Source organism: Leopardus geoffroyi, chromosome B3 (assembly GCF_018350155.1).
Source record: "Leopardus geoffroyi isolate Oge1 chromosome B3, O.geoffroyi_Oge1_pat1.0, whole genome shotgun sequence".
NCBI lineage: Eukaryota > Metazoa > Chordata > Mammalia > Carnivora > Felidae > Leopardus > Leopardus geoffroyi.
The window spans coordinates 56,253,025-56,271,122 of record NC_059337.1 but is presented as its reverse complement, the minus strand read 5'-3'; the positions used below and the strand labels follow the sequence as shown (position 1 = coordinate 56,271,122).

The 18,098-nt window shown below is 41.6% G+C and overlaps 1 protein-coding gene across 13 annotated transcripts in view; it reads left to right on the top strand.

Moving 5' to 3' along the window:
* Positions 1-13,597, top strand: part of SEMA6D (semaphorin 6D) — a 576,018-nt gene extending 562,421 nt beyond the window's left edge. For 5 of the 13 annotated variants that reach the window (XM_045449833.1, XM_045449832.1, XM_045449831.1 and 2 more), the window contains 16 exons: positions 138-198; positions 298-360; positions 469-570; positions 797-887; positions 1,559-1,678; positions 2,372-2,460; positions 3,197-3,414; positions 3,524-3,655; positions 3,962-4,117; positions 4,208-4,381; positions 5,179-5,319; positions 5,415-5,492; positions 5,924-6,024; positions 6,387-6,443; positions 7,903-8,070; positions 9,880-13,597. In XM_045449833.1, coding sequence (XP_045305789.1) covers positions 138-198; positions 298-360; positions 469-570; positions 797-887; positions 1,559-1,678; positions 2,372-2,460; positions 3,197-3,414; positions 3,524-3,655; positions 3,962-4,117; positions 4,208-4,381; positions 5,179-5,319; positions 5,415-5,492; positions 5,924-6,024; positions 6,387-6,443; positions 7,903-8,070; positions 9,880-11,168 — 3,040 coding nt within the window. In that variant the 3' untranslated portion in view covers positions 11,169-13,597. The remainder of the gene's footprint in view (positions 1-137; positions 199-297; positions 361-468; positions 571-796; positions 888-1,558; positions 1,679-2,371; positions 2,461-3,196; positions 3,415-3,523; positions 3,656-3,961; positions 4,118-4,207; positions 4,382-5,178; positions 5,320-5,414; positions 5,493-5,923; positions 6,025-6,386; positions 6,444-7,902; positions 8,071-9,879) is intronic. The other 8 variants (XM_045449837.1, XM_045449836.1, XM_045449839.1 and 5 more) reach the window with 8 other exon arrangements.
* Positions 13,598-18,098: the final 4,501 nt, after the last annotated feature.

Genomic DNA, 18,098 nt, shown 5'->3' with positions numbered 1-18,098 from the left:
GACTTTGTGGGAGACATAGAAAATCCAAATGATCTCCAAAATACAATAAAGGCAGATCTGTAAAAATAAAATAAGAAGAAGCAGCTTAACATTTTTATGCATTCGCATGATTTGACGTACTGCCTTGTTTCCAACAGGGATCAAGTTTATACGGTAAACTTAAATGAAATCCCCAAAACAGAAGTCATACCAAACAAGGTGAGTGAGTGAAATTTATTTGCATTCCCTCAGAACTTGAATAATGTCCAAGATTTTTCAGTTAAAATATTGAACTTTGGTTTTGCTTGATTACTACAGAAACTGACGTGGCGGTCAAGACAACAGGACCGAGAAAACTGTGCCATGAAAGGCAAACATAAAGTAAGTAAAACAGACGAGTGTCTGCCAGAGTTAGTCTTTATGTGGACCTCATCCCACGGTGTCTGCCTATGGGATGTCTAATATTAATTGAATTATTACTTTCTTTAGGATGAATGCCACAACTTTATTAAGGTATTTGTCCCAAGAAACGACGAGATGGTTTTTGTATGTGGTACCAATGCATTCAATCCCATGTGTAGATACTATAGGGTAAGTATATTTCATACGGTGTGCTTTTTGTACCAACTTTTTTTTTTCCCCTCACTGCCATGCTGTTAGAGTTGAATCCTTTCTGCTATAACCCATTTATCTCTAATGCTATGGAATAATAAAGACAAAATTCTTCAAATAGAATTTCAGTACAAATAAAGGAGCATTGCCTACAAACAGGTACATTGAACAGATGTGACACTGGCTATTTATTTTTCTTTTATAGTTGAATACCTTAGAGTATGACGGGGAGGAAATTAGTGGCCTGGCAAGATGCCCATTTGATGCCAGACAAACCAATGTTGCCCTTTTTGCTGGTAAGATCCTTTAGTGTAATGAATATAAATTATTAATGACATTGAAGGTAAAAAGGAATTTAAAGGAAGAAAAAAAGCTCATAACTGGGGTAGCTACCTTGATATAGGTGTTTCGAAGTCTAGGAGCTATGGAAAAAAAACTTCCCAAAAACAGGGATTAAAAGTGAACATATAAGGCACCCAGGGGCGCCTAGATGGCTCAGTCAGTTAAGCGTTCAACTTAAGCTCAGGTCATGATCTCACGTTTCCTGGGTTCGAGCCCTCATCAGACTCTAAGCTGATAGCACAGAGCCTGCTTGGGTTTCTCTCCCCCTCTCTCTCTGCCGCTCCCCACTTGTGCTGTCTCTGTGTCTCTCAAAATAAGTAAAAAACTTAAAAAAATTATTTTAAAAAGTGAACATATTATAAATAGTCTCACACATGGCTCTGTTGTTAACTAGGTCAGTGACCCTGAATAGGTTGCTTAACTTATTGATACTTAGATCCCTCATCTGTAAGATTAGGTAATACCATGGGCCGACTTGTCGCAGGTTGATTATGAGCATCAGATCTAGGTTTATTTGTATACATAGGGATAACAGGTGAAAGCACTCTGAAGGAAAGGACTACGTAGGATAATACACTACAGGATTATTATGGTCATCTTACCCAAATTATAACTCTGGTTTCAGATGGGAAGCTATATTCTGCCACGGTGGCTGACTTCTTGGCCAGTGATGCTGTTATTTATCGAAGCATGGGGGATGGATCTGCCCTTCGCACAATAAAATATGATTCCAAATGGATAAAAGGTACCTTTGGAAAGCAGGGTGTGCGAATGCCAAGGGTGGTGGGATGATCAAGTGGGAACAGGAGCCGTGGCATCAGGAGGTTCAGTGCATGACTTTATATTGTTTACAGAGGGCAAGTCCAAGTTGCTTCAGTTGTGAACAGGAGCATTGACAAGGAAAGAGGAGACTAGTAGCCATGTTGGGAAAGTAGATTCATCTACGATTTTATCCTAGTGAGTTCAAAAAAGAGAGATCTCATTTCTGTGTGCCAAAGTGCCTACCTCTAAGTGCACATATGCTCCTGGTCCACGCCCACCTACCTATCCTGCAGAGTTAGTAGTGAGAATCAATTAGTTCATATCTGCAGAGCTGTCTTATTCTTTGGAGTCCAGATATCAAGATTTTTTTATTCTCAGTGTAAGGAGTTTTCTTCCCCAGTTAAATAGGTTAATGAATAAATCTGTTAAAACAAAGACCTTTGCTGTAGTTCAGTTCCTGTAGGCTTTTTACAGTCCATTAGCTGACATTAAAGACTCTGGGTTCCTTGAAGCTTCCACACCCCCATACTGGCACTCCTGGAGCTCACTGGTGTATTGAAATTCACATTGGCTTGTATATAGCCATGCAGTATCTGTCAGTCATGCCTAGCAGTTGGGGTCTTATGCGAATTGGAGTATCCTTTAGAAACCAGTTTGTTTTCAATTTTTCTTTCAGAGCCACATTTTCTTCATGCCATAGAATATGGAAACTATGTGTATTTCTTCTTTCGAGAAATTGCTGTGGAACATAATAATTTAGGCAAGGCAAGTATATGCACTTGACTCATCTTATGGACTTGTCCTGCGTGGAATCGAGCCCGCTTCAGTAGAGTTATGCACTCTGTGTATTTTCCAGCACTCAGTGCATTTAGGGTCAAGTGCAAAGAAGTGAGTTGCTTATCATGAGAATAATTGCTGGAAAACACCTGAACAACGACCAGAGTGAGAACAGCAGCCTTGGGCCTTGAGAAGGTTTCATTTTTTTCTGTCACTACAGAGAGTGTTCTTCAGGCACCCTTGAGCTATGGATGCTTCTTTAACACTTTAGAAATCTGTTGGTAGTTTATTCTTTGTCAGAGTCAAAAGACAGAATGGAAAGTAGAGGCCACTTTTCAATTTTGAGTGCTTCAGCAGAAGCCCACGTGATTTGAAAGTATCACAACGTCGTTATGCCAAGTTTAAGGATGGCACATTTCATTAACAATACAAGAAACAGGGTGGGAGGCAAAGTGTGGGAATGGTTTGCATTCACTCAGGCATTTCCAGAGCTCACTTCTTGGGGAGCTTGTTTGGCAGAACAGGGAAATGGCCTTTTTTTTCCTTACAGGTAAAACTAGTTTTACATTCTAACTGTACAAATCCCTAGAGAGAAGATTGCTAGATTCTTTGCAGCCAGACACATCTTTAGCATTTTTGTGTCCCTCCCTTAAATTGCAGCTTTTTGTTTCCATTCCCCCTCCAAGCTCATAACCCTGTTGCTTTGCTTTTGTCCCTTGGGCAGGCTGTCTATTCCCGTGTGGCCCGCATATGTAAAAATGACATGGGTGGCTCCCAGCGGGTCCTGGAGAAACACTGGACTTCATTTCTGAAGGCTCGGCTTAACTGTTCTGTCCCCGGAGATTCGTTTTTCTACTTTGATGTCCTGCAGTCTATCACAGACATAATACAAATCAATGGCATCCCCACTGTGGTCGGGGTATTTACCACACAGCTCAACAGGTGAGGACAGATCTCTGGCACTTCAAAAGCTGCTCTGTGCTTGCCTAAGGGACCCAAGAGTGGGCCTACGATTGCCTGATGGTTTTCCTGATGGTTTCCCCCTTTTCAGCATTCCTGGTTCTGCAGTGTGTGCATTTAGCATGGATGACATTGAAAAAGTATTCAAAGGACGGTTTAAAGAACAGAAAACCCCAGATTCTGTTTGGACAGCAGTCCCTGAAGACAAAGTACCAAAGCCAAGGTAAAGAAAAAAGACAGAAAGTGTTTTTGTCTGTAACAAAACCCTCTGGTCACTGGAAGCAGCCATCCTCAGAGAGCAGAGGGGGCCAACCTCCCATGCCAGAATGGGGTCCCTGGGCAGCACTGCAGACAAAGTCAGTAAACATAGCCCTGCAGGGGTGAATGCAGAGAACCCACTGAGTGCAGGGAGATAGCGATGCTCCTTGGTTTCGCTCATTCTCCTTTCTTCCTTGGCCTCTTCTTTCAGAACGGACACTTATTCCTTAGATAGTTTGTGAGGGGAAAAAACACACTGTTTTCCTTTCAGGCCTGGCTGTTGTGCAAAGCATGGCCTTGCTGAAGCATATAAAACCTCCATCGATTTTCCTGATGAAACCCTGTCGTTCATCAAATCCCACCCGCTAATGGACTCTGCCGTCCCACCCATCGCCGATGAGCCCTGGTTCACAAAGACTCGGATCAGGTAAGACTGCAGGAAACAGCAGCCCACCGCCCTCAAAGGCCCTCTCTTCCTGTCGGCCTCCCCTCTGACTTGGCATACCTCCTCTGGCAGGTACAGACTGACGGCCATCGCTGTTGACCATTCTGCTGGGCCCCACCGGAACTATACAGTCATCTTTGTTGGCTCTGAAGCTGGCGTGGTGCTTAAAGTTTTGGCAAAGACCAGTCCTTTCTCTTTGAATGACAGCGTATTACTGGAAGAGATTGAAGCGTACAACCACGCAAAGTAGGTGTATTTTACGAGAATGCTTTTCAGCACTGCTCAAAGCTTTCCGGTGTGTGTTTCATCCAGCAATTTCCTTTTAGTCCTTGAAATTAGCAGTGGTTTGGCATATTAAGTGTTTTGGGTTTTTTTTTCCCCCTCCCTGAAATAAATCCTGAGTTTGTTGTGCTTCCTGAGTCCACTGGGGCTAAAATGGTGGACAGTTGACGAGTTTAAAATACCTCACCCCATGTTATTCGCCTGTGGGCAAGGAGAACATGTTAGAACCACCCCTGACACCTTCAGGTATGTTTCAGGATGTCACCTGCTGCAGACAGTAGGTAGTAAGTATACACACACGCACACACGCAATACCACTCTTCCAACCCCTGATATAAAAAAATAATTGGCCACTAAAACAAAGAAGAAATAGGTGATGGAAATGGAGCAAAGGAGACTAAAGAGAGACCCAGAAACATCTAGCGCAGCGAAATTTAAGTGCACTGAAACACTGTCCTTTTTCTTCCCTGTAGTCCAACGTGGTCTTCACAAACATAGTTCCCTTCGGTCACCAGAATAGGAAAGCGATCTTAAAAAAACTTTGTCCAACCTGAAATTGAACCAACCGTGCAGAGCATCAGAAGTTGAACCACAGATTTATTACTTCCCAAACTCTGTACCTACCTGGTTTGCTACCGGGAATATTCCTTAAGATACCTCAGCTCTTAGTAATTGCACAACCAAACCCCACTTGTCTTGTACATTTCATGTAGCTTTTGATTTACTAAACATATGGCTTCAAAATGCATCCCAAAATATAGGTGTAATGCTGAGAATGAGGAGGACAGAAAGGTCATCTCATTACAGTTGGATAAAGATCATCACGCTGTGTATGTGGCATTCTCTAGCTGCGTTATTCGCCTCCCCCTCAGTCGCTGTGAGCGTTACGGATCCTGTAAAAAGTAAGCTGAGGGTTCTTTACTTACCACGAGTCTTGCAGCATCTTGACCTTCAATGATGAGAAAATCCAAGTTATGTTCTGTTTGTTTTTATATAGGTCTTGTATTGCATCTCGGGACCCATACTGTGGCTGGTTAAGCCAGGGGGCTTGTGGCAGAGTGACCCCAGGGATGCTGTAAGTATGTTTTGTTACATTAGCTGAGAGCTTCTGAGAGCTGCCTCTGTCTTCTCTAGGGTCTCTAAAGCTAGAAATGTTAGAAAAATTCCAATAATACTGCTTTTGTTTTTTTTTTCTTCCTTTCTTTTCTTCATTTTCTTTTTCTTTCTTTCTTTCTTTCTTTCTTTCTTTCTTTCTTTCTTTCTTTTTTATGGGAGAAATAAACAAGAAAATCGGGAGTTGTAAGAAGGAAGGGAGATTGTAGACAGTAGCCTAAGGGAAATGGATGGAGAGAAAAAACAATTCTCTCCCCTGTCTTAAACATTTTAGTGGCCAGATGTTGAACAGGAATCCTCGTTTTAGCAAGCTGTGTTGAAATGTCCATTTTTTCTTACTAATCAGTCTGTGTTCTTGATTCTGCTCTGGTTGTCACTTGTGTCCCTATGAAGGCTGTTAACCGAAGACTTCTTTGCTTTCCATAACCACAGTGCTGGAGGATATGAACAAGACACAGAATACGGCAACACGGCCCACCTAGGGGACTGCCACGGTAAGACCGGATCTTCCTTTCCCTCCTGGCAATTCTTTTTAACCACACTTGCACGTGAACATTATTTTACAATCAGCCTTTTAATGACTCAGGACACATAACCACATAGCATTTAACTTAAACTTCGCAAAAGCTGAGCTGTTTGGTCATGGGGATACATTAGAGAAGAGTCTTACCTTTTATTTTTTTTCCTTCACCATTTACAATTTTGTAGAAAATCTAGAGAAAGGTAGTCTAACCAGTAGGTTAATCTTTTTATTTATAGCCTTTTCTTTTGACTTTTTTAGTTAATTGGAATTCATAAATTTTTGCTTTCTTTTGGTTACTTTTTTACTGATTACTTGTTCCTTTAATTCTTTTAGAAATTTTGCCTACTTCAACTACACCAGATTACAAAATATTTGGCGGTCCAACATCTGGTTAGTTTTTTTTAATTTTTTTGAATTAACAACCTTTTCTTTCCTTCAGTTCAGCATTTTCAGCCCCTTCTCCCCTCCTTTTGCGCAGTTTGGCAGCCCTTCATGTTTCTGCTTTGACTCATAATCCCACTGATGGTACTGAAAGACTTTTTCTTACTCAGCACTCCACCTCTGTGTAGCATGTTAACAGTTCATCATTGACCAAGGCACATCCCCTACGAAAAATCAAATGGATTCACATAGACTGCATTCCAGCTGCACGCCTGCCCACCCGAGCTTCCTTCTCTCTCACCCTTGTGCATTGTGGATGTTCCCTCTGGCCATCTATAGCCAATGGATGGCAGAATTTCATTATTTTCCCCTTCTTTCCTTACCTTTCCTAAGACCTAGTAAACAAATACACATTTCCCCAAAATGTGTATTTATACTTTAGACATCTTTTTTTGAATGGTTTGTGGGGATCCCGGGAATCTTTGAATGTTGTGGTCTCAGTGTTGTGAAAAAGGCTTCTGTTGAAGGAAGCCGGTATCTGATGTATTAAGGTGTTCAACGACCCGCTGTCTGTATCTGTTCTGGAGCCTTCGTCTGTGACCATCGTGCCACTCTGAACGGGGGTCTCCAGAGTTTTAATCTAAAACTGTATGCTTACATTCTGAGGGCAAAGCTACTTTGTGGAAATCAGTAACACACATGCTAAGAGGTTAAGTTCCTTCTGGTCCTATTGCTGCTTCCAAAACTCACAGCAGTTTCATTCTTCAGAAGGGAGAAAAGGATGGCAGGTCTTATGTATCAGAACATCCTTATCTGGCTTATAAATGCCATTTCTTTTGCATGAGTTGCTGCTAATTCTTTGGAATAAATTCCCCGAGCATTTTGAAGGGTACAGGCAAGGTTCATCCGTGCTTCGGTGCTTTACCATGGATGGTGTGAGGCCTCAGTGCACAGATGGATGGGGAGTCCATGGTAAAGCAGAGCAACCTGCTTTATCAGGTCAAAACCCAAGTGTTGACATGGACATAACCAGGTGTTTCCTGATGGAGTTACGCTGTAGGTTCCCCAGTGAAAGATACATCTCTAATAGTCCATGGAAATGCTTTTAAACATATACACAAAAAGAAAGGAAATGATGCTGTCTCACAAAATGACGAGGAAAAAGCAATTAATCTCTGGGATTTGTGTTACCCATTCCATGAGGGTCATTAATCACCTGAGGGGCTTCGGTAGGAGTGTTTTGAATGTCTTTAATTTTGAAATCTGCTTAATACGTCTTTTTTGTTCATGTTTAGTTTTTCCTTTTCCCTTGCAAGAAAGCAATTTGGTGTAGTCTCTTTGGATGTGTTTTTATGAAATCATAGAATAGGATTTCTCATAAAATTGACTTAAACTTTACTTAAAAATGCAACAGACCAGTCAGAAAAAAAATCTACCCACGTTAATAAAAATCTGTTTGCCACCACAGACATGGAGGTATCTTCATCATCTGTTACCACAATGGCAAGTATCCCAGAAATTACACCTAAAGTGATTGATACCTGGAGACCTAAACTGACGAGCTCCCGGAAATTTGTAGTTCAAGATGACCCAAACACTTCTGATTTTACTGATCCTTTATCAGGTATCCCAAAGGGTAAGGCCTCACCAGGGAACTCATCTCTCGCTGAGTGGAAACCTGATTCCTGATATCTCTGAGGAGCTAGTGGACTTAGGGTTTCCCAGAGGTGAACCAAAACAGAGCCCTGCTGTTGTTCACGCCACCTCCGCTGGCTGCCTCACTCTGCTTTCTGTGCTTATATCAGAGTGCATTCCTTCACAGATGAAAGAGGTGGGAAGCTGTGAAAGAAAGAGGTGATGACGTAGCCACTCAGACAATCTCATCTGTGTTGGTTTCTGCCCGAAGACACCGAGAGTCTGTTCAGTGGCAGAGAATTTCCAGGGCCACCCCAACAACATCAAAACACAAAACTCATTAATTGCAAATATCCTGATATCAGATGTTTTGTCTAAAAGCCTTTCCCAGCCTTCTGTTTAACTTCAGTTCCGAATGCAATATGAAAAGAATATATGAGGTGCTAGTAAGTTGCTTGAATGTCACAAGCAATAAAACATGACAGAGCACTTGTCCCTAACTATCATTTTCTGCCCTTAATAGAAGCAGTTATACAACAGTTGTCTGGATGAGGTAGCTTATTAGACATCTTACTCTGGGGGAAAAAAATCTATTCTTTGGTGCTTAGTAAACTATGGTATCAGGTTTCCAATCAGTTTTTATGCCAGTGCATTGTCATTTATGATTTACATCTGTTGATTTGGGTTTTATATGTTTTCATTGTAAGCAATTTTATAATCATTCTTTCTGTTTTGTTTTCCTTAGTAATATCATTTCTTTCTACTTTTCTTTCTTTGTCTTTTCCAATGACACTGAATGCCATAATCCCGAACAGTGATTAAAAACAACTAATGACCAAAGGCCTTAGTACTAACCTAAAACAACAGAATCTTCAGAATTCCTCTGACTTACCTTATACTGGGATAACTGTGCTTATAGCATGTAACAGACTTGGATACCTCTTAAACTAACATTTCTTTGATTGACTGTTAGATGTCTGTGGTTGCATTGAAAATCCCAATAATTATAAACTAATTCACTCTTCGTCTGGTCTAACTTAAATATTTCTTAAATAGCTCAAGACAATTGGATAATATTACTTAACTGATACATATTAAACTTCTTTAGACTGTCTGGATTTCTTTCATAGCAGGCAATTCAAGAGTACTTCACCTGAAGGTGGAATGAAAAAAAATAGCAAAGTAAACATGAAAGTCCGTATTTGTAGCTAACAGTGACCAAGCAGGTGCTTTTAGTTTGTGAACCAATTGTGTGTCTTTATTCTAGTTAAGATAAGATAGCATAAGTTTATTTGCTTAATTATTTTAGCATAATGGACATTCATGCCAATCCATACGTTTTCCTAATTCCAGCAGTTGCCCTTTAATCCTGATATATGAATTAGGAGAAAATCATGAGACAAAACATTTCTTGAATTTAAAGCTGGCCATTTAGAAAATACCTACTTTCTAACTCTTAATTTTTAGGCAAAAAAAAAAAAAAAACAAACAAAAACAAAAACAAAAAACCTTGGAGTTTTGGATGTTAGATAACAACTACTTACGAGAGATTTCGGGGGGAAAGACAGGCACGTAGGAATCAGTGGGAGATCAGAGTTATCCTGGCATTTGCAGCAATCCTATATGTCTCTGGGGATCCGATCGCGATTAAAGAAAAATGTATAGGTGGACTTTTAGAGTCTCCCTGACCCTCCAAGCTAAGCATATGGACCATGTGAAGGTAGTGCTGGCTCACAGGAAGCCATTTGCTGGCTGATATTGTCTGAAAGAAGCACCTCACTGAGACTCTTTTCCTGTGTATCTGTTGCAGGTGTACGATGGGAAGTCCAGTCTGGAGAGTCCAACCAGATGGTCCACATGAATGTCCTCATCACCTGTGTCTTTGCCGCTTTTGTTTTGGGTGCATTCATTGCAGGGGTGGCAGTATACTGCTATCGCGACATGTTCGTTCGGAAAAACAGAAAGATTCATAAAGATGCAGAATCTGCCCAGTCGTGCACAGACTCCAGTGGAAGCTTTGCCAAACTGAATGGTCTCTTTGACAGCCCAGTCAAGGAATATCAACAGAATATTGATTCTCCCAAATTGTATAGTAACCTGTTGACCAGTCGGAAAGAGCTGCCACCCAGTGGAGATACCAAATCCATGGTAATGGACCATCGGGGCCAACCTCCCGAACTGGCTGCTCTCCCCACACCTGAGTCTACACCTGTGCTTCACCAGAAGACCCTGCAGGCCATGAAGAGCCACTCAGACAAGGCCCACGGCCATGGGGCTTCAAGGAAAGAAACCCCCCAGTTTTTTCCTTCTAGTCCACCACCCCATTCCCCATTAAGTCATGGGCATATCCCCAGTGCCATTGTTCTTCCTAATGCCACTCATGACTACAACACGTCTTTCTCAAACTCCAATGCACACAAAGCTGAAAAGAAGCTTCAGAACATTGACCACCCGCTTACAAAGTCATCCAGCAAAAGAGATCACCGGCGTTCTGTGGATTCCAGAAATACCCTCAATGATCTCCTGAAGCATCTAAATGACCCAAATAGCAACCCCAAAGCCATCATGGGAGACATCCAGATGGCCCACCAGACCCTAATGCTGGATCCTGTGGGACCTATGTCTGAGGTCCCACCCAAGGTCCCTAACCGGGAAGCATCGCTGTACTCTCCTCCTTCAACTCTCCCCAGAAACAGCCCAACCAAGCGAGTGGACGTCCCCACCACTCCTGGAGTCCCAATGACTTCTCTGGAAAGACAAAGGGGTTATCACAAAAATTCCTCCCAGAGGCACTCTATATCTGCTATGCCTAAAAACTTAAACTCACCAAATGGTGTTTTGTTATCTAGACAGCCGAGTATGAACCGTGGAGGGTACCTGCCCACCTCCACAGGGGCAAAGGTGGACTATATTCAGGGAACACCAGTGAGTGTTCATCTGCAGCCTTCCCTCTCCAGACAGAGCAGCTATACCAGTAATGGCACCCTTCCTAGGACGGGACTAAAGAGGACACCGTCCTTAAAACCTGATGTGCCACCAAAGCCTTCCTTTGTTCCTCAAACCACGTCTGTCAGACCACTGAACAAATACACTTACTAGGCCTCAAGTGTGTGCTATTCTCCGTGTGGCTTTATCCTGTCCATGTTGTTGAGAGGATGATGTTGTAAGGGTACCTTAAGACAAGAGACTCCCTTGTATTTTAAGAGAACCAAGTGGCCAAAGAAACTCTTTCTAACTTTGGCAACATCAGAACTTGCCACATGTAGCTACTACAGCAAAGCTTCTGTGTACTTGCCTGAAAACAAAGGAAGGTGCTGGTCATTCCATTTCTTTTGTTTGAAGCTAAAGAGATGTGTAGCACCCAGGGGGCTACCTTACCAGTATAGAGAGCTGATACAGTACTCAGAAGAGTCTGTGAGCAAATACTTGAAAATGGGTTCAACTTAGACTACCATGATGTGTGGTCTTCCCATTAAATGTGAACATTTTAATTGTATGCATTCACCTTGCCTCTTGCACAAATGTCAAAAAACAATGGTAATGTCTCAAAGAAATGAACTTGTAGATTACCAAACAATTTGCTAAAACTCCAGTCTTTGACCCAAACTGTAGCATTTTTTTCAAAGGGTGGCATTTTTTTTCATGCCACCAATGGACTGTGTTGCCTGTGTGCGTGTGTGTGTGTGTGTGTGTGTGCGCGCGTGCGTGCGCGTGTGTGTGTGCGTGTGTGTGTTCTGTACCCATGAGGATTTGTTCTGGTGCCCATTGCATCTTTTTGTGCTATGGACTTGTTTACATTGCGCATGACTGAACAAGAGACAATAACTTCTTCCCACAGCAGTCCATTGGGTTCAGCTTTGAGAAAGAAATAAAATCAAGGCTGATCTGACCATCAAAATGATTAACTTGACTTACATGGTCCCCAATGCCAGAATGTAAGAGTTCTAAGTAATTTTGTGCTGCTATTCATTAAAACTTCTATTACAGTCTTGCCAGCTTAAGGAGATAGAGATGTTAAGAGGGATCCTTGATTTATCCACCAGTATTCAGTAGTAAAATTTACCTGTCCACTGTGAATCCAAGCCTGACTCACTGTATTTAACCTTGGACACACTAATAAGGTTTTATTTTGATGTTGTTTGGTTTCTCCCATGTAGTACAATTTCTCTTCCTTTGACTCCTCCTACCCCCAAGATAAATGAACAAAACAGAAGACAGGAAGGAAGTATGAAAGCGATTATAATTGGCCTAACAGAGAGAGTCTATGAAAACCGAACAGTGGTGCAATCATGTTGTCTATGTTGTGTTAATATGAGAGTTTTCTTTGAAGTCATGCAGGTAATGACAATATACTGTAAATATTACATGTGAGTTTACCTGAATCTGTGCATTTTGTGCCTTATTCATGAGAATGATAGAAGTACTAAAATATGTCAAGTGTTTTCAGTAGAGCACATCATTTGCCGAGTGCCAGTTGTAAATGTTTTTCAACCAGCACCTGAAAAGACTTTTAAAAAATCGTTAAAACAACCTAGAACAATTAATTGTGAAACAATCCACTCAAATAGCAGCATTACATCCTTTGCCATGATAAACATTCCACTCCTGCTTTCCTAAGGATGAAACAGTGATAATGTGAAGTCAAATGAGGTTTCTCGGGTAATGTGACACCTGTGGAAACCATAGAGTCATTTATTGGTAGTTTTGCAGAAGCCACTTACAGCTGATGATGTGTAACCCTGATGCAGTTAATATGCTGCACACCACACCGTGGTTTATTGAACCTAATCTAGAAAGTATCCAGGCAGAGGAATGCTCCTGACTTAAGTCAGACAAATAAGTTCAACTGATTTCTTGGGATAACACGGATGATACATATGACTTGGGGGAGGATGGGTTGCAGAAGACCAGAGCATTTTTATACAGATTGTAGAATACTGATAGAGTTATTCTTTTCCTTTGAGAATATTGCTTTCTAAAGAATGTGATTCCCTGAGATCTGTGGAAGCTCAAAATCTAGAACTTCTGTTCTCGAAACACTTCAGCTTTGCAACTAAAATGTTACAGATTAATCGTAAATTAAACCAACCAACGGTAAACACTACTCAGTCCACCGCCAACAAATGCGTTTGAGTTCACCTTACCGATATTAATCCCGGCGTGCAGAAAACGGAACAGTAACTCTATGTGAACCCAGATAACATTTTGTAACATTGTGCTGCCTTGTAGTTTGTAATGTGAGTTCGATCAGTATTTATGTTGAAATTTCTAACATAAAATCTAGTCTCTATCCTGTTAATTTAATTTTTAAATGCTTTATCCATTTGTGCAAAGGTAAACACAGATTGTATCTTTTTTAATGGTACGGCATAAAAAGTAACCCTAAAGTGAAGTGGCTCTATACTGTTTTATAGAGTACTTTAACATGTATAGATATCTTGTAAACTTGTATTGTGGATGTGTAAATAATATGTACTTTGGGTTTTTAACACCGCATGTAAAGTCAAAATAAAATATACAAATCATTACACCCTGCCTCTTGGTATTGAAGAGGTTTATGACTTAACCATGTTTTAAAAATATTTTATAGTCCATCAGCACCAGTGAGAGTTTCTTTTAAAATGTACCAGAATATTCTTATCTGCAATGTTTGCTATTTGGTCATGGTTATACCACCATTCTCTTTGTGGAAAGCTGATACTGAAAAACTGAGACACGAGTCAGAAAACCAGATGAATTATGCTGATCAGCAGTCAAATGCGTGAGGCAGGCGTACCAGTGACTCACCTTGTCCGCGTATCTAGTTCAGCAGACATTTTTTAAATCCGTGATTTGTATTCCCCCATGAAAATTTTAATGTCATTTTAGTCCAGAATCATAGCTGACAAACCAGGTTCCTGTGAACATTTCTTGCTGTTTGGTATCTGGCATTTCTCAATTCCATTGTTTTCATTGAATAGAACATATTAAGAGGTACCTTCCCCCCATACTGAAATGGAAGATAAAATTACGATTCCATTTGCTCCTTCGCTTGGCATGGAATGAGTTGGCAGCCGCTGTCATGGCCTCTTGTGGGTGTTGAATGTGTCGCGAAATTTCTGGGAGAGACGATGAGCGTGTTTGTAGAAGCCTCTGTGCTCTGGCTTCCAGCTGCTGCTCCTGACCGAAGCCCATGTCTACCTCCTCCCAGGCCAGGTTTTCTCCAAGAGCCCCAGCAGTATTTCTACACATTCCTGCTGGGGACTTGCTCTCTTTCATGATGTCCTCTAATTTGGGGGCTGTATTTCAATATTAGTTCAGTGTATCAGGGGTCCTTTTTCACTCCCATCATGGCACACTGTCATCTAAAGATGTGAGGAAGGGTATGCAAGGATCCTATCATGAGAGGTAAAGTACGTGGGATGGCGATTTGCCCCTTTTTACAGCTGGTAGGCAGCAAGGCAGTGCCACCGGTCATGGAGCCCGACTTGGCACCCTGAACCCTGCCCTACCGTTGCAGGCAGTCTGGGTCAACCTGGACCCTCAGGGTGCGGTGCTGGAGAAGAAGGTGGAAGGTGTTTTCCTATCCCACTTACTTGCAGAAGTGGATTTGTAGCTCAGCTCTTGGACAAATGAAGGAAGATAGAGACAAGGGAACTGTATCTTCAACCTTGTTTCTTCCTGGGATTCTTAAGCATTGGACTCCCTTTTCATTCACATTGCCTGTTTGTATTAAATTGATGTTTATTAGACCTTTTGGTCATCATGCTGTTTTCCTGGGTTCAATGATTTTTTTTTTCCTTCTAGAAAGTGCATCTTTCTCCTTTTCTCCTCTCCCTTTATAGCAGATCTTTTTGGACCTTTTGCAATCATGGATATCTTTGATAATTTAATGAATACTATAGACTGGGAGCTGAATTCCACTTGCCTTTTTGGGGGATTTACGGGCCCCTAAAACCACATCTATGAAACCTCAAGGTAAATGCTTAGATGCCATTTTAGAGAAGTGGGATTAGAGAACTTGGAGCTTTTCATAAGTAAGACATAGTAAAGGCACGCTCAAAAATTTAACTAACCAGGACAGACCACCTGTACTCTGGTTCCAGAAATCCCATTGATTGGCATTTAGGTTACTCTGGGAAATGGCGGTTTTGAAGGCAAGTGGCATACTTGAGAATGCCTGTATGGGCTAAGAAGAAAGAGTGTCTCCCAGCCATGTGTCTCCCATAGTGGGCCTTTTGTGGCCTAAGTGCTGGCCAGGTGCCAGGAGGACTCACCTTCCTGCCATCTGAGCGTGGCCATCTTTCTGCGTTTCCCTCCCAGCTCATCTTCTTCATCTCCTTGGTCAGAGCAGGGCGACAAAGGAGGTGCCCAAAATAACCCTGGCTCCACATGTGGGACCTGGGTTCTAATCCTGACTCCGTCACTCAGCAAGTAACTTTGTGGCACTGCACTGCTCTCGATTTCAGTTTTCTCATTTTTGAAAGGAGATGGCTCAGAATCCATTTTGTTGACAGTTCCGTGATATCTGTCAACGCTACAATTCCATTACGTACTTTATGAATGCCATGCTTAAATATTACTCTTTCAATAGCTTGGTTTGTAGGCTTTTTATGGGTGTGTGAGGCCTGTTCCCTGTTAGATGTGAGATATATGTGAGATTAGCAATAAAATAAGGCATGATAAACAATGCACTTTAAGCCATTTAGCTCCGGTCTATATTTGATGTTTACCCTTTTTGCATATATAACATGCAAAACACTTAAATCTCTGCCAGTGTTGCATTCTTTATCAAATAGATGTGATACCATAAACAAGAAGGAAATGGGCCTATAATAAAATCAATCTTTAATTCACAGAGGAATGGGGGAGGTGAGAGGATGGGGTGGGGGGGCAGTCAAATCCTGGATATTCAGACCATGAATCAATTGGGATTCACACATAAAAGAAAATAGAATATTTCTAGTCTCTGGCCTGTGATATAATTCTTTTTTAAAATTAAATATTGATTAATGGTTGATAAATCTCTTTGTAACATGCCCTTTTATCTTACCCTCTTACACTGAATGAAGGAAATTATGAAAACATGGCATTCGTTGCCTATGCACTGTTGCTTAGGAGTTTTCTTAATTTGTATGAGATGGAACCACGTGATGCTACTGTAAATATGGACTTGAGGCTAGTTAGCGTAGTGGTGAGAGGAAAGATTGGTCAGTGTCAAGCAGCATTGTCCAGTGGAACCTTCTGTACCGGTAGAGATGTTCTGCATATGTGCTGTGTCCACTATTCTAGCCACTGGCATGCAGTGTATGGCTTCTGAGCATGTGGAATATAGCCAGTGCCATTGAGATGCTATATTGGACAGCACTGGTCCAGAAAGCCACTGCTTCTGCTGCCACAACTGTCAGAGGTCAGACTGCTGCAGGATACAGCAATTCCAAGGGGTATTGGACTCTGATTAAAAGGTAAGATACACCTTGTGCCTTTTGTATATTGACCCTTGTCCTTCCCAGTGATCTGGGCTCACAATTAATCACCCAATCACAGATGTAGTTTGAGGATGTGGTGTTTGTTTTTCTTTTTTCTTATTTAGAAACCGCGGCGAGCCCATCCATTGGTACCTGCGAGATTCAGCAGGTTGGGAGGAAAGACTTCTCTTGGTTTTTCTGAGTGCTCTTGAGCCCTATGCAGTTGAAACAGGACAAGATTTGTCATTCCCATTTTCAAGGCATAGAAGTTGAGGTCAACGGGGCTGACAACTATGGAAACATAGATGACAGCCGATTCACAAATCAGGGCTAATTCACATGTTCTCACACTCATGCCCTGTGCATAAACCAAAACACCCTTCATGAAAGGGCTGACAGGGAATATCAGTGTTCAATCAGGAAGGATGGCCTCTCTCCAACACTTCATGCATAGTGAGGCGAAACAAAAAAGGTAGGATAATTACAGTATCCAGGAGTACGTGCCAAGCATCCAGTGAAAAATGAAACATTCAGTGAATCAGTCACATGCTGGGCCATCTTAATGAACACGCCAAGTCAATTATTCGGAAAAAAATCCATGGATTGAGCTGACACAGTGTAGGCTGAAAGCAACCAAAGAGGATGAGTGCAGAGCTGTTGAAAGAAACCAACCTGATGTGTCCAAGTTGTACCCATCTAAGTCTCTGGGCATCCTGCCAGATCGACATCTGTGCACTGTCGGTGTCTCAGGGGAGCATTCATTTTATTTCTTATTTTGGAATTTCTTCATATTGAGCTGGGGTTACATGTTGGGAGTTAAATATGGTTGTAATTTTTTGACTGCTTCTTCTAGTTGGGGAGCTAGAGCAGTGAGACTTCATCTTCAAGGAGAAGGTTTCCTGATGACCTGAGCTGCCTGGCCTCCATGAGGCACAGAGTAAGCACACAGAAAATGTCTGTTGAAGGACCAAATTTAATGATGACTCCAGAGTTTTATCCTGTCAGGTAGCACAGCCTCACCGGACATTTGCAACTGTTAATGCTAATAAGCACAGTAGAAGCATATACCACCCCCCCCAGAATTTGTAAAATTGGGTTCCCAAATAAAAGGATTATAGAATTCTTTAAACATTCTGGGAAAGGCGCATTCCATGGGTTTGGGGAAGTGGAACCCACGGAGTACTTTCGCAGATGTGAAAGCCTCCAGTGCTAGTGAACATTTGGAATTTCAGTCAGGCTCCAAAGCTCAATAACATCTCAGGGTGAAAAATAGGACCATTTGCTGGCCCAGGCAATTGGATGTTTGTTGGTCTTTATGTACCTGCAGCAACTCATAAAATTGAAGTCAAAACTTTAGATTCAACATGACTTGATGACGGTCTCTTCAGTTAAGGCTGCCCCTTCATTAACTCCATCTGATTGCCAGGATTCACTCAGAGATTATTTCCAATTACCTTTGCAACCCACCTCCAGAGAGGTATAAACAGTTGAACTCTTGATGTTTGCTTAATTTACATAAATATTTATTAGAAATCTATTCAATGAAAATAGCAAAATGCCAAACTGAAGAATGCAATAGCAT